The 16082-nt window shown below is 39.2% G+C and overlaps 1 protein-coding gene across 1 annotated transcript; it reads right to left on the reverse strand.

Annotated features, from left to right (window-relative positions):
• Nucleotides 1-999: 999 nt before the first annotated feature.
• On the reverse strand, nt 1000-15501 carry rhoab (ras homolog gene family, member Ab). Its single transcript, XM_085392569.1, has 5 exons — nt 15344-15501; nt 6678-6835; nt 5149-5269; nt 4092-4222; nt 1000-3887 (listed from the first exon to the last, which is right to left on the reverse strand). Exons 2-5 carry the CDS (start codon nt 6831-6833, stop codon nt 3714-3716), a joined length of 582 nt encoding a protein of 193 aa, XP_085248695.1. The 5' UTR covers nt 6834-6835; nt 15344-15501; the 3' UTR covers nt 1000-3713.
• Between the last annotated feature and the right edge of the window lie 581 nt (nt 15502-16082).

A 16082-nucleotide genomic window follows, 5' to 3' on the forward strand; every position in this document is an offset into this window, starting at 1 on the left:
AGAAAGGAACTGACACAGGCAGATTTTTTTTAACCAGTATTTAGTCCACGCCGTTTGACTGCTTACATGTGCTACACAGAGGTATTTTTTTCTTTTAAGTTACACAAAGGCGTATGTAGGCTCAGCTCCATGCAAGTACCATCCTGCTCATACATTTAATCCATTTTATTCCTGGATTTCCACTCCTCCACGCTGCATTACACAACCACTGCTGGACACCGAGTGGCACCACACTCTGCACACACTCGCAGATTCTCGATTACTTGCCCCACAACATCCAGCACCGTCCCACGCAGGCTGAAACTGCCTCACCTCAGCATCCCACACACTCTCTGCAGCGCAGGAACATCATCTTTGAGTGGTATGGTGTTACTTTCTGCTCCCCAGGCAGCAGTCATCCTAACGACTGGTTATTTATCAAGGTCGTAATCAAACTTCAGCGAGAATCAGCTTTTTATTTAATCTAAGCTCATTCTGACGTTTAAAGGTGCAGTGGGAATGCAATTTCATATTTTCATCCTGAGTTGAGACTTCTCAGTCTGAACTGATCTCAGACCACAAAGTATAAAATAATGACCACGTTTTGTAGCACAAATTAAGTGTGGATGACTTTAAGATTAAGAGCATGACTGAAGCTTCCTGCGAGAGACTAAATCCTAAACCCTGATCACCTGAGCTGTATTGTGCAGCTCATTTAGATTTAGTGCATCCCCCACGTAACATTAAGTTAGTTTCTGGCTGCAGCAACCTTGAGTTGAGTCTTTGCTTCATGTTACTTTTTTTCCTGAAATGTACCTCTCGAGTAAAGGCTTAAAAAGGAAAAAAAGAAAGAATTGGTTCCTTTTAAAATGCTCTATTGCATCTCAAGTCGTTTCACTTCCCCTCAGCTGCTGTCTGGATTTTTCTCTAGATTTCCCGTGCTAGTTTTACTGTCATGTATTCAGACATAGTGTTGTAATCTTAAGACATAAAGGCACCAGTACATTAAACACTAAACCATTCATTTATATTACATGTTTATTGACTGAGCCAAAGTGCTCTTCCCCAACCCGGACGATAATGAATAGGAGTTGTGTGTTATAGAAAGTAATTTATTACACAAACCAAAGCTAGTTTACAAATAGTTTCCAGTCATGTGCGTGTGTATAGCCTAGTATGAACAAACCCACATCTTTTTTCCTATTTTTTTAATATATTTACAGACTTTGCATACAGCTTGTTTTTTTTCCTGTTCCTTTGTTTAAATCACTACTTCAGCATCCAAAATAAGGACTTAAAAATACAATAAAAACTAGAAATAAAAATGATTTGTACATGAGAATAAAGTTTGCTTTCCTTTTTTGTCTTTTCAGCTAACAGTGTGTTCAAAAACAAACAAACAGAAAAAAAAAAGCCAGCACTAATTGTCCTAGCGATGCTCTAGACAGGCAGCCGAGAGGCCAGCCTTTCTCCTGACTGCCCAACAACAGCATTTGGCGGGATGATTGATTGGTTATTAAAACCAACAGTAAATCATCAGAAAGATTCAGGTAAAGCACAGAGAAGGAAAAAACAAAAACCTAAAGCAACATAAGTATTCCCTAGTCTTCCACCTCTTATTTTTTATTTTATTTTTAATTTTTTTTAAATACTGATAGACAACATATGTTTATGACTTTTTTTTTAAAGAAGTTGGAAATAAAGTATAAAAACAAACACCACGAGACTGGTTTCTAGAACAGGCTCCTCCCTGTAGACCAGGAAGAAGAACAGGAGGGCGCAACGCTTTCACAGAAGAGAGCCAGAATGTGTTAGCAAAATACACAGTAAAGTCAGGAAAGGCTGGTGACTAACCAATCCTCAGACTGGCCATGCCTACATTTTCTTTTTTCTTTATTTTAACAAAACAAAACTATATTAGCAGCAGGTGGTTATTTCTTTGATGTGGCTCACCTGCATGTTATACGAAATCCACCTGGCTGACCAACCTGACAATTCTGGCATTTCTATGCACTGTTCTGGGATAAAAAGGTCATGTCACTTTGTTGTTTGTCTCTCTTTAACCGTTAAAGCAGATGAGAGTTACTAACAGGCAACCTGTAAAAGGGATGGTAAATCCCAGGTATCCGTTCCCTCCCCCCCCTCAAAAATTTACCTGATCTGCTTAATGTACACATGACCCTTCTACATGCTTACACAAGCACACACACGTAATATTCATAGTCATTCATCCCAAATAAGGAAATCAGTGGTGTGCATGTAAACATTACTCTCCCCTCCTTGTTCTTTGTCCTGGCCTAAAACCAGAGGAGGATGAGCACCAGCGGCCAGCTGTGGAACAGGAAGGGATGGGAGCAGAGCCATGGCAGTTTGCTCAGGTGGGTCTACGCAACACAGGAAGCTACCTTTGTCTTCCAATGGGACCACAATTCACCTGCCACTTCCACTGATTCAGTCTGAAGAACTTAAATGTTAAAGAACCCTCAGATGTGAACTAAAGTAGACAAACCAGCTGCAGTTAAGACTCCAGCATGTTTATGCTCATCTTGTCTGGCCACCAAAGGCACACTGCTGCTAACCTGGAAATAACTGAACCTGGCTGTGTTTTCTAAAACACTAAGATCATCTGAAGCAAGCAGATTGTGATAAGATACACTTCAGATCTCGTTTAAAACAAGCAGCTAGCCTCAAATAACAACAGCACTCAATGTCAGGTGTCTGCAACAGATTATCCAGTAAGAGTAGAGGCTAAATGTGTTTGTCACAGAGTCTATAAACAGAGGATTAACTACAAAGAGAAACTAAATGGCATGTGAGCATGCTCCATGCCTCTCCAATAACACAACCCACCTGACAGCATGTGACTACTAGTTTAATCCTATCAATAAGAGAGTTTTTCTTCCATCGGATTGAAGTGCTAGCTAATACACCTCAAATTTGTTTCAAGCACCATTCTGAGGAGCACTCAATTTATTTAACTGGCGATTTGTCTCCTATTGAGGGCTGTTTTAACTGACCTACAGCATATAACGAGTAAGATAAAAGTGCAAAACTAGGAAGTGATGCCCTGGCTTCCCTGTCTTATCGTGGCCACTTCAGAACTTCATACATCCCATCCCTCCATCTTCCAAACTTCACACCATCTTAGCCCTAATTCCAGGCATGAGCACCTGGGGATGAAGTCCACTGGTGGCCTTTTACAGTGGTACTCATTTACTGTGCTGTCCGTTTCTCCCTTCCGTCTGTCTGGTCATCCATTCAGGTAACTTTAAAAAATTTTGTTATTGTCCCCAACTCCCTGTAATTCATGAGCAACTTTATCAGGGCTACCAGTCAGCTAGATTTTACGAAGGACTCGATCTTAAGGATCTTTATCAGTGTAAGTGGCTTGTTGAAAAGTAACTGTTCCAGCATTTGGCTGGTCGCTGGTGTAAATTTCCCACCCAGATGGTAAACCCACAGGTAAAGAGCCCAATGGTTTACAGCGGTAGTCGTTTACCACCTCCCTTCCCTTCGTCTCCCCACCTGTACTTTGCCATCAAAGCCTTTCAAACCCAAGTCCCAGGGTAAATTCAGTCCAACAAACAGCCAGGTTACAGCGGTAGTCATTTACTGCACTCTTTTCTTCCTCCCCCTCCCTCCCTCCCTCCCATCTTGTAATCCCTCTGTCCCTCCCAAGCCCTATCCCCAGGTATAGTAACCCAGGGTGAAACAGTCCAAATATGACGGCCAATTTACAGTAGCACACATTTATTGCTCTTTTTCCCACGACGGGCCTGCAGTGCTGCCCTGGTGGCCATCTCAAACACCTCCCGCACGCCGTCCTTTGTCTTAGCAGAGCACTCCATGTAGCCAAATGCTGCAATCCGCCCGGCCATGTCTCGGCCCTCTTCTGATTTCACTGGCTCCTATTAGCCGAGAAAAACAAAGTGGTAGTTTAGGAACACACATATTCTAGATAAGTGTTTAATCTCAAACAGCTTTTGCTATAGTGACTGGCAGAAACACGGCACCACTAATTCAAGATCTAAAAATCAGAAGAACACTTAAGATTCACTCTCGCTTAGTTCAGAACAAACATGTTAATTCAAACCAAGTAAAAAGTCAGGCACCTGTTTCATCTTGGCCAGCTCTCTGCGTGTGTGCTCGTCATTACGCAGATCTTTCTTGTTTCCGACCAGAATGATGGGAACGTTTGGACAGAAGTGTTTGACCTCCGGGGTCCACTTCTCTGGAATGTTTTCTGTAATGGACAAAGACCAGAGACGGGAGGCATAAACAAACAAATAATTCAATTGTTTAAGTGTTATAACTGTCAGACTAAAATTTAATTGAGAGCCCTTTATGCCTGAGGTGACCCTTTTTTCTTTCTTTTTTTTGCTTTAAGACATTCTCCAGTGATGATGTGTCCATCCCTGCCCTGTTCCAGTGGACTTGTTTATCTTTTTGTAGCCCTCTGTGTCTCACTTAAAGGAGAAACAAAGTACTATTTACCATTTAATCCCATTTTTTCATAGGAAAAGTGGGCACCACAAACCATCATTGCATTCTTTGCAAAAACAAAGCAGTTTGATGTCACCGCAGCTGCATTTACATTTAAATGTGTTAGCAGAGTAAAATTGGAGGATGTCAGCGTTCTGATCAGTCTTTAAAATTTAAGCTTATGCAGACATAATTAAATTATGTTTCTGAAAAGAAGAAAGAGCTCTGCTTTTATCTCCACTGAGTATCAAATGTTATCTTACTTGGTCAGCAAAAAATGTTGCTTTGAAGATATTTGACAATCTTTCGTGCAATAAGACTTTGTTTTATTACAACTATGTCCTTTCATTGAAGCTTAATTAATCTCTGGCAGTTTAATTTTTCTGCTGCTTTTATCACTTTTATGTACAGCCATTTCCATGTGATCATGGAAGTGCTGTTAATAATCATCATGAGGAAAAAAGATACGACTCTGTTTAACAGCAGGAATGGATGACACTACATAACAAACGAGTTGTTACTCTGCGTGCACACAAATGTAAGTAGTTCCTCTGCAAGTGCACAATCAAAACAGTCCAGAAATATCTTCTAATGAAATCAGAAATGTGGCAAACACAAAAGAGAGAATTTGTTTTATTTATGTCATGAGTGTATGCAACTGCAAGAATGTGTTTGCTTTGTACACACCCAAGCTGTCAGGGCTGTCTATGGAGAAACACATGAGGATGACGTCAGTGTCTGGATAGGAGAGAGGTCTCAGTCTGTCATAGTCCTCCTGACCTGCTGTGTCCCAAAGAGCCAACTCCACCTGACCAACATTGAGAAAAGAGAAGGCAAAGAAGGACAAAAGATGAGATTTGATGAAAGGAGAACAAGGAAAACTTTTAAAAACTGATCAAAAGGGGATGGAAAAATGTGTAATTTTCATCTTGATCAGCATAACTTTTACACTGAAGCCAGCAAAGAAGGTGAGCAACACCTGCAGCAGACAGTCCTGACAACAAAGGCTTTTTTTTACAACCTTAAACTGGCAAGGATTACTAACATAATCACTAATTATAATTTGAAAAAGACCTGAAAGAGTGATGATCTATGATATGGAAATGATAAATACATTTTTTTCCCCAGCTGTTGCCATTCAATAGTTCAAATATTCTCTTCACAACCTTTTGAATACCCAGTTTGAAAGCCATATAAAGCATTACATTATTAGCCAGACATAAGAGAACATCCACAAGCTGCCTAAAATCAATCACATTCAAAGAGCAATTTTAGTTTAAATTAATATTTCTGCAAAGCCTTGGTATATGTAATACACGTGCCAAATTTGTAAGAGGTAGGGGAAAAAATACCAACAATGTGCTCACATAAATTGTGCTCTTGTTCATTCTGCACGTGCCATTTAATTTCAGAGACAATACAAAACATGACAGTGACATAACATCTTCTCTATACAGAATGCAAATCTAAATGGTAAAAGAAGGCATTTGGAAAAGTGTCACACTTCAAGAAGCATGAATCCTTTGCAGCAGCACAGGAGGTTAGAAATCAGACAGCCAATAAAGACTTCCCGTCCCAGAATCCTATTAACCCACAAAAAGGTCAGGACTCAAGAGTTTGTGACTGATGAGGCTGGCTGCCGCAGTTATCTGGGAGGAACTAACTCCACCCACACAGGATATGTGTGGAGTGCTAAATAATCAAATCCACTGAACTCCAGAGCAGAGTGTCCTACTATATTTTATATAATCCTCACTTAGTGCAAACACACAAGCTACAGACACTTTGTAAAACATGATGACCAAGCTCAAAAAGAAACCAGACTTAGCAGATGACTGCTGTTGTGTGAAGGAAGATGTGAAAATGGAACAGTACATTTTTTCAACACTTGCTCACTTGGCCCTGAAGGTAGAATTAAAGCACTGAGCATGATTAAGCACCCAGGAAATGAGTCCCAGCACAAAAACCAGTGCAGATAGTAAGGAAGGGAAAGATGTGCTGTGACATTTAGAAGACCCAAGACTGAGTCACCTACTTTATTAAAATATTCAAAAAATATAATTCAGGTAAGAATCTTTAAATTTGTTCACAGAGTAAAACAGTCACTTATGCAGATGGGTCAACAGGTCTAAAGCATCTACCCCAAAGCACCACTCTTACATGACATTAAGTATCAGTAGGCAGTGTAGTAGTTCGAATCCCTGCAGTTGTCTCACCTGTTTGCTGTCCACCTCTATGTCAGCAACGTAGTTCTCAAACACAGTGGGGACATAGACTTCAGGGAACTGATCTTTGCTGAAGACAATTAGAAGGCAAGTCTTCCCGCACGCTCCATCCCCCACTATTACCAGCTTCTTACGGATGGCTGCCATCCCTGGTGGAATACAAAAAGGAACATTTTAATCGGGGAACCACAGGAAAAGCGTTGTATGAAGTATATGTATAGCATGGCATTACAGCAGAGCATCAAAAAGGCACTGACTGTAACCACTGGGAGAATTACTCTCCTGTTCACAAATAAAATTTGTGCTACTCAGGTCTTGTTTGACTGCCCATTTTGAGCATGAGAACAGAGAAAAATGTGAAAGTTGAGTCACATTTGTGCCACATAGAAGGGTAGTGTTGCTAGGTGCACCTGAACTATGCAACACTACACTTAACACCTTTAAACCACATAGCTGAAAAGCAACTCAGTCTCAGAAGCCCCCCAGAGTTGTGAAATGATTAATGAAATCAGAAAATAATCAGAAATATATTGGTATCACTATTCAAACTGATTTGAAAACAGAGTATACTTGATAAAAATGGCAAAGAAAAGAGCAGGAATCATTTTGTATTGGGGTAAAGTTAAACTTCCTGCAGGCTACTACATATAGTTTGTTAAAAACTAAAAGGTTAATTACGTTGTTCACATTCTCGATGTAAAATTGAGTAAATAACTGTAACCCACTTTCATTAATAATCCAATGTCTTGTGCATGTAACTTAAGAATACGTGTAGTGTTTACACTGTCCCCTGTTCTTCTAACTGCACTGCACGTTTTCTGCACTACCTATACACAACATCACAAAGGTGTTGTGTGGTGCACAAAGATGCGAGCTACTAGGAAGTACTGAGTCAAGGTTCCAGTAATTCATTATTGTAAATGACCCAACAAGCGCACCAGTGTGGGTGTGAGATGAACTTGCCCAACAGAGTTAAGGGAAGTTAGTGCAAATGAGTGACATGCAGTCTTGTGTCACTGGTTTGCAGCAGCTAGGATCAGTCCATGTTGGGAAATTGCATTCAGCTGAATGTTAAAGACACGAAATGAGTGCCAGTGTTTTGGATTTTCTGCTGAACCTCCACAGATATTTTACAATTATTTAATATGCACTGCTGTTTAAACTATGGAAAATGACTATAATCTCAGCCACATTTAAAAAGAAAAAAAAATCTGAGACACTAAACAGGACAAGAGAAGGTGACTTGTCTTCATTTGAATAGGAAATGTGTTTTAAATGCTAGCGTTGTTCAGCTGGACACACTGAAACGCTCTCTTTATTCATTGAGCACACATCAAACATAGCTCATTTGTCATGGTGGCCCTGCTGCTTAGACTTTCACACCAACACAGTACATATACTGTGTACTTGCTAACAGCACAAGGACAACGGGACCTCACATAGCAGGGCTAATAAATCACATCCCTGAATGGATATTTCCTCCTTGGTTTGAGAAGGTATAGCAGTGTGGAGTGCCAATCATCATTCTCTACCCTGCTATCTCCATCATAGTGAGTCAGGTGGAGGCGTGGTAGAGAGCAAACTGCTTGACACCTCTCCTGTTGTCTTTCAATCCGTCAGCTAAAATATGGTGTTAATCTGCTGCAGTTCTGGAGATGTATCTTTGTTTAACTGGCCCCTTTAATCTGCTAGGGTACCAGAGTTTTATTGATGTACCATAGTTTAATAAAACCCCAGCTGCATGAAAATAAAAATTAGTTAATATACCATTATGTTTGTGTGTGCGTCCATATAAGGCTGCTCGATTATGACAAAAATGATAATCACGATTATTTTCACTGAAATTGAGATCACGATTATTTGACGATATTTATTTAACCCTTTAAGACCTACTATAGAACCAAGTCCACCAGAGCTTTTATTTATATATATATATATATATATATATATATATATATATATATATATATATATATATATATATATATATATATATATATATATATATATATATATATTTTTTTTTTTTTTACATGCTGTAGTGCCATTTGTGGGAGCATTTCAAGTTGCTATACATCAATACAACTGTTATAGCCCATATTTTAATAATATGTATGCATTAAGTGCATAGTAATTACATAAATTGCAAAAAAGTGCAATAAACTACAAAAAAAATTGAAAATCGCTTTTGTTTTGTTTACATATATTTCTACTTGGAGAAATTTAAGAGGTTTATCCCTCAAAACTTTAAATACAATAAAGTTGCAAAAAATAGTTTCCCACCACAGGAAATTTATTTTGAGTGTCTTCATAGTTTTATTTTGGAGATACAGCAATTTTTATATACTGCAGGAAAAACAAAAAACAATCCTATGATGCAAATTTGCAAAGAAAACAGCATGTGCCTCATTTCACTGTGGGAAGTGTTACGAACAGCTGATAGGAACGGCAAAACGTGTTTCTGGAATATTATGTTTTTGTTCCTGCAAGCGCTTTTTATGCAATTTTTGCAAAGCTATATGTGGAACGAAACCGTGACCGAGGACAAGCTGATGGCATAAGATGTAAGTACAACTCCTCCGGTTTCATATGCAAAACAAATTATTGCGCTAGCTTACACGGTTCAGGTTCTACAGGGATTTAAAAATAGTTACGCAAAACGGAGCGTGCTGCTCTGACCGGCTTTAAAGGGTTAACAATGACTTTAAAAAATAATATAAAATAGTGTGCAACACCACTGAAGTTTTTTTTTTTTTTAAACTCTCTTTTCAACCAACGGCAGTCACTCTCCTCTCCAAATAACTTCTGCTTAGCTTTCCGAGCTTCCCTCGGGTCCTCTTAATCAGCGGTCTCCAACCTTTTTTGCGCCACGGACCGGTTTATAAGGTGTCGCGGATAAATGAGGGAGGGGCTAATAATCGGCTCAGTCATTTTTAATGATCGTTGAAAGCCCAGATCGTAATCGTGATTAAAATTCGATTAATTGAGCAGCCCTACGTCCATATAGTAATTTGCATGCAACTGAAATTCTCAGATACATGTGCCTACAGTCTTTAGTTTCTGGCAACAAAATCAGTAAATTTCTGATGAAAAGGCAGCGTTTTCCTAAAGCACAGCACATCTGAACAAAGGGCTTACTTCCACCACTAAGATTTTTTCCACAGAACACATTCATCAACCACAGGTTAAATTCACACATGCTAGAGTTCCTGTCACTCGCTGGCTATGCTGCTCTTCCCTGTGGGCTTCACTCTCTCATTTTTTTAAAATTTGCTTGCCAAGCAGAGCAACTGTGACAGAGCTGTTAATGCTCTGGCCAGGACTGGCTTGTATTGCGCTCAGGAACAAATTGCGTTGTCTTCATCTTATGCCCGCTGCTCTGCTCAGTTAGCCCCTTCCCATAGAAATGAAGAAACAGAGGATGAAGCAAGTGAACATAAATTAGTTAATAATTATGTTACACATTTTCTTTTCAATTTCTAGTTATCAAATCTAAAAAGCATGGAAAGCATCTCATAAATGGTAGATGAATTGTCTAAGTAGGACATCGGCGTCCAAAAGAAGGAGGGGAAAAAAAAAAAAAAAAAAAAAAAAAAAAAAAGAAAAAAAGAAGAAGGATCAGATCACCCCCACCATGACTTGAGAATAAAAGGAAAAGACAAGAATTGGGGCAGCTGTAGCCTAGAGGTGGGTATACAGTCAATTTGCCCACTAGGTAAAAATGAGTATCTGTGACCTCCTTTTGATGAATGTTGGTTATACGTCAAGTCGTTAAACGTACCAACCATGCTTAATAGCTAGCAGGGGTCTCCGCAATAGAAATGATATAAAGCTGGTTTTAGGCATTAATTTCAGTAAATACAATTATCACAATGTAAGTATGACCTAGTACAGAAGTGCTGTCAAAAGATTAATATAGGTTGATTATTAGTTCTTAGGGTGAATACTGATGGCCAAAGTACAAAAACTACATAACAATGTTGCCCATCCCACACGTGATTGAAAGCTACAAAGCGTGTTTTCAGATTCTGGAGCTGTGAGCACGCTAGGATCTATGACGTAATGTTGTCATCAGACAATGACTGTGACGCTCTGTGCACGTTTCCACATACCTGCCAATTTTTTTTAGGACATGTAGATTGTAATGTAAAATCTCTGGACCAATGCATCAAGTAAACGTGCACCTTTCAAGGGGGCATCATTGAATAATGACTAAGTGCCCTTAGTGTCTCTAGATGTACATTTAAACGACAGGATAATTGTTAGTTAATCATTCCTTTTCTAAAATCCAGATGTACTCAATGAAAAAATAAAACTTGAGCATTGTCTACCTGTTTACAACAAACAGAATGTGAAATGAAGATTTCCACACATCATCATCGGCTGTTAAAATTTAGGCAGCCCATTTTTCATAGCCATGCTAAATTTAAACATGTTTGTCAATTAACAGGAGTGACGTAACAAGTCCTTTTCAAAAACACCACATTCTCAGACATTGACATCATGGTGATAACGCAGATAGTGGGCAAGCTGACCGTCACTAAAGATAGTATATTGTTCGAGTTTAACAAAACACGGCTGGTTATACAAGCTGTGTTGTATGCTGGATGAGCAGCAAACCAAGGTAACATGTTACTTCACTTGTCAGTCATAACCTTGTAGATAGTAAGGACTAGGCTACACGTGCAAATCCCCACCCAATTAGCATGGTAGTCAGCAAGAGTCTATTAGATTAACTCAAATGAGAGAGACGTTGACAACCAACAGGATCAAATTACAGCGAAGAGTACACAGAGAAGCAGAGAGCAACAAATAACAACTGGTTAATATACACTTAGCCAGCAGTTTTTTGTTAGTTTGTTAAAATATTATATTAAAAAAAAAATCAAGTAGGCATTTCTGGTTACTTATGAAAAGCAGCCTTGTTTAGATACACAACCACTTTCAAACACAAAAACACTTCCATAATGCTTTCACACGTCATTCAAGTGTGAAGTGACATGCTATTCTGTCAGCATTTTCACTTTGTATGACACAGCCTTAAACATTACTGTGCACCTGATGATTCATCATCTTGTCTGCTAGAAAGAAAACAACAACAAAAACAAAACAAAAGACAAGAAACCTTTAGAAAGTGCCACGGTGGCATCGATAAGGTGTGTATGCTTGGTGAGGAAAAACCCCACACATACATTCTCCAGGGTGGAAAATTACCCCCACTTAAGGCTGGTTAACTGACTGCTGGCTGATAAATATTTCAATTTCTCACAGATACGTGACACAAGCTTCTTCTGTGATCTAACATGTATGTGCTGTACATATTGATAATAAATTGCAGCCCAAAGAAATGCAATTTATTATCAATATGTACAGCACATACATAACGGAAAAATGCAGTATAAAAATATCCCCTTTAAAACTGCTTGGTAATGTATGCGCTATTAGTTTGCTAAAGCACTACAGACTTGACAACATGTCATAGATCTTCAGCTAATGAAATGACTAGGCTGCTCACAAGGGTTGTATTCAAGAAGAGAAATATTTGCATTTCAGCGATTTTTCCCCTAACATAACCTGTACTTAATGTAGGCAGTAGTCACCTGCTGTAAGCAGTTTGGCTAGAGATACACGGTATATGAATTTACTTTGGAACTCAGGTCATTACATGTCAAAGTAACAAAGACGAGCTTGTTATACTAGCTACCTTTGGTCAAGACAGCCCTTTAAATTATGACCTTACAGTATTTGCTCATCAAGTTAGCTGTCTGGCCATGTCCCCTGTGATCTAGGAATTCTGTCTGTGTGAAAGATTGAATTGAAAACAGCTTCTTCACACTGGTCAAACCCATGGTTTTTTGACTGGATGTCATCTCAGCCTACCAAGTACAATGTTGCTGAACTTGATTCAACATTGTGTGTACTCCAGTTTGTCCCTGCTGGTTTGCTAAAAGTGGCTAGACAGCCATCTGTAAATATCAGACCATTGTCGGTATAAACAGTGCAGATGAATCTGTACGTCACGGTTTCGGTTTTGCCCTGTATGCGATCAGATGATAATTCATTTATTTTAAGGGTGTAGCATTTCTTTAAACCCACGGTTCAGTTCATCTCTCATTTTTCAGGCAGGTACGAATCTAGAGGAAATAACTATTTATGCCACAGTTTTTGATCATAAACAAAATAAAATAAATCCAATTTTTCTTTTGAATTTTCAGTGCATTTCATACTTGAATGAACTTTACCACACTCAATGTTTTAACTAATAGCACTAGCAGCTCCAGTTGGGCATCACAATACACGAAGATAAAAACCACTGTAAGTTACTGTGGGAGCAATTCTGGTCTCGGTTTTCAAATTTACTTTTAAAGTATGCACATATGTGATGCCCTTTCAAGCCCAGTTCTATAAACAGGAAATGTTTTTTACAGCATTGAACGGATTAGCCATGTAGCGTTATAAACATACAATGAAACACGCATACTATAATGTGTACTTTACACAACATTAAATTAAAGGGAACAACATCGTGGGCCTTATTAATACAATACATATAGTAGAAATGTAGGTTCCTATTACATACTACATTCTGATAACTGTTCGTTGATAACTACATCTTACTGAATTACTCCGCAAACAGGAGGCACAGTCATCAATCATCAATTAAAATGAAAAAGAAAACCATAAGTAAAAGCACTACTGTCAAATTTCAAAGGCTCAATCAATTCTTGTTAACAACAATTTCAAAATGCATTTCAGTTCTGAGACTCCAGTTACCATAATCAATACCAGAAGCTTTTATTAGCTTAGGTTAAGCATACCATCAAGTGTATGAGACCAGTTGATCTACAGATAAGCACAGCCAATAAAATTACTGTTAAACATTTAATATACACCATTTTAAAAATGATTATGGTACCAACTGCAATTTAAAGAATAAAATAAAAACAATTACAGTTTCTTTGGTACAAACCTCTGGAGACACTATTGTGGATAATAAGGCTGCAGAACAATTACCAATAATCAGCACACAAATTCCAGCCACCCATTCATCACCATCCTACACTTTGGGCTTGTCTTTGTCATCACGCATGTACTGATATATATGTGGTATGGGTAAGAAGTCTTAATCGGTATGAAATTATTTTGACAAAGCTGACCATTTATCTAAATTGGATACTGTTCAAAAGCCATCATCTTCCTCTATTACAGTGGAGAGGATATGAATTTAGTTAACAGCTTCAAGGGCAACAACCCGCAAGTCCTGCAGTAAAACCTTGCTCGTGTATTAGGAGGCAGATTCAGAGTGATAGAACCTTATGAAGGAGTTACCCTGGAGGCTATTCTACATTGAAAAGAATAATGTCAAGAAATATTTACTTTGATTATTAATGTACAGTACTTTAAAATCAATTTATATGCTATACAAAAAGCTATGCTTTGCGATTGTGGTCACTGGCTCCGGCACTAGATTACATGTAACAGTTTCTCATTATTAGTCAAAGAAAAGAAAAAAAAGAACAGGAAATACTTCTGTCAACTTGACAATTACATACACTGCTACCATCTCCCCAAGACTGCATTAGATCTTTAGTTTTGATTTTAACTGTGAGAGAACACAAAGTCACACCCATGATACTGTCACATCAACAATAACCATAACGCATAAATATGATGATGGATCACTTTGGTATCACCAAGCAACACCCATGTGGCGGGTTAGAAAGCTGACTTCTGCTATACATGGTCGTCCACTATAGCCAAGGTACAGAAAAAGTTGTGTCGCCTGTGAGAGCTCGGGAGTGTTAAACCAAACATTTTTTTAACCAGCTAGCCACTGGGTGGGTCACCAGAAAAATGGCGTCATCACAGAGGCAACAGATGGCTAGTGTGTCCGCAGTGGAAGAATGGGTGGGTGGCCAACATCCAAACTACACACCAAGCGAGATCCACACATAACACACGTACGATTTACCAGAGGTAAAACCTTCTCGCCACAAAGCGTCTCAAAGAAAACGCAACTCTTAAAATGCCCTAATAAGTAGAAATGGTGCGCCCAAGTACAACTGACGCCTTCTAAAGCGTACAAAATGACGAGAAATATGAATTTTAGGTTTTAAAGAAACTGCAACGCTCTTTCACACCGCCCTTCTTATCTTTAACTAGTCACGGGGAAATTATAACCCGCCTAACAGCCATACTAACAGACAAAAAAGAGACGCCGGAGAACCGCCTGATCAGCCGAGGCAAGTCAGGAAAATCGCCTCATTGTTTGGTTAAGACTCGACAATCTAGACCAATCTTTGCGGTTCCATTTATAAGCCTTGCTAAGTTTGCACAGTTTGTAAACAGTGCCCGGTATAGCCTGATAATTTTCTTTAGGGGGAGGCAGGGGTCGAAAGACTTTCTACGATAAGCACACACTAGTTTTTTCTTCAGCACAACTGAACAGCAACTGCGGAAGCGGCACTAAAATAGAGGTCGGCTCGGGGAAAGGCTAACTTAGCTACCGTAAGCTAACATCGCTAGCTTTTAGCTTCGCTAGCACGGCCTCGCTCAGCTCCGGGCAACTTTAAAAAAATATTTCCATCACTTTTAAAAATAACAGTGCGAAAGAAACAACATTTCATCATAGTCGGATATCGCAGAAAGTTGTTTACCTTCAGTTTATGTGCCTAGCAGTTGGGTTTTTCAGTGTTTCCCGGACCAAAGTTGTTTTTCCGACCAGCCGACTCGCTCGCTGCTTCCTCCCGTCTAAATCTGATACAATGAATTACTTGACGAGAGCGAGCCGCTAAGGTTTGTAGTTTCTAGCAGAGGGGGAGGGGTGGCGGGCACGAGCCTGAGAGCCACACCTGCGCGGGCACGACTTGGTATGAACACTTGTGGAAATGTGTAATTTCAGGGTACTATGTGAGCCATAAACAGAGTCTATTTCACAGGTGGAATTTTTAAAAAAAGACTTTCACTCAGGTTAACATGTGTTTTAAAACAGCGTAAGTGTTTCTATCCAACCAAAAGACTTTTACAAGGGTTTCCAATTACAGGTAATCTAAAATAATCTTACTTAAACCACTACGCGGTGTCCAAAACGACTGACTCCAACATTTCCTTACACTTTAACAGTAACTCGTTTTCCTTAGGTTCCAGCTAATTGTAGCTTTGGGCTAAACAAGTGACAGTGGCCATTACTGTACTGGTCCAGTATAAAATAAATGATGGGGTTATGCCCCTACGGGCGAAAATATTTTAAGAACCGAGTTAATTGAACCCAAGTTATAGCATTAAGGTCCAATTCTAAACAGTGCCAGAGCCAGAGCCTAACAGGAAAAACTTTGTGCTTACTGCTCCACCTGGCGGTCAATTTCAGAAAACAAGCCAATTCAGAGGCAGGGAGAC

This window comes from Rhamphochromis longiceps, linkage group LG20, assembly GCF_057381845.1.
Source record: "Rhamphochromis longiceps isolate RC_006_pf linkage group LG20, R_longiceps_female_GT1.1, whole genome shotgun sequence".
Lineage (NCBI taxonomy): Eukaryota > Metazoa > Chordata > Actinopteri > Cichliformes > Cichlidae > Rhamphochromis > Rhamphochromis longiceps.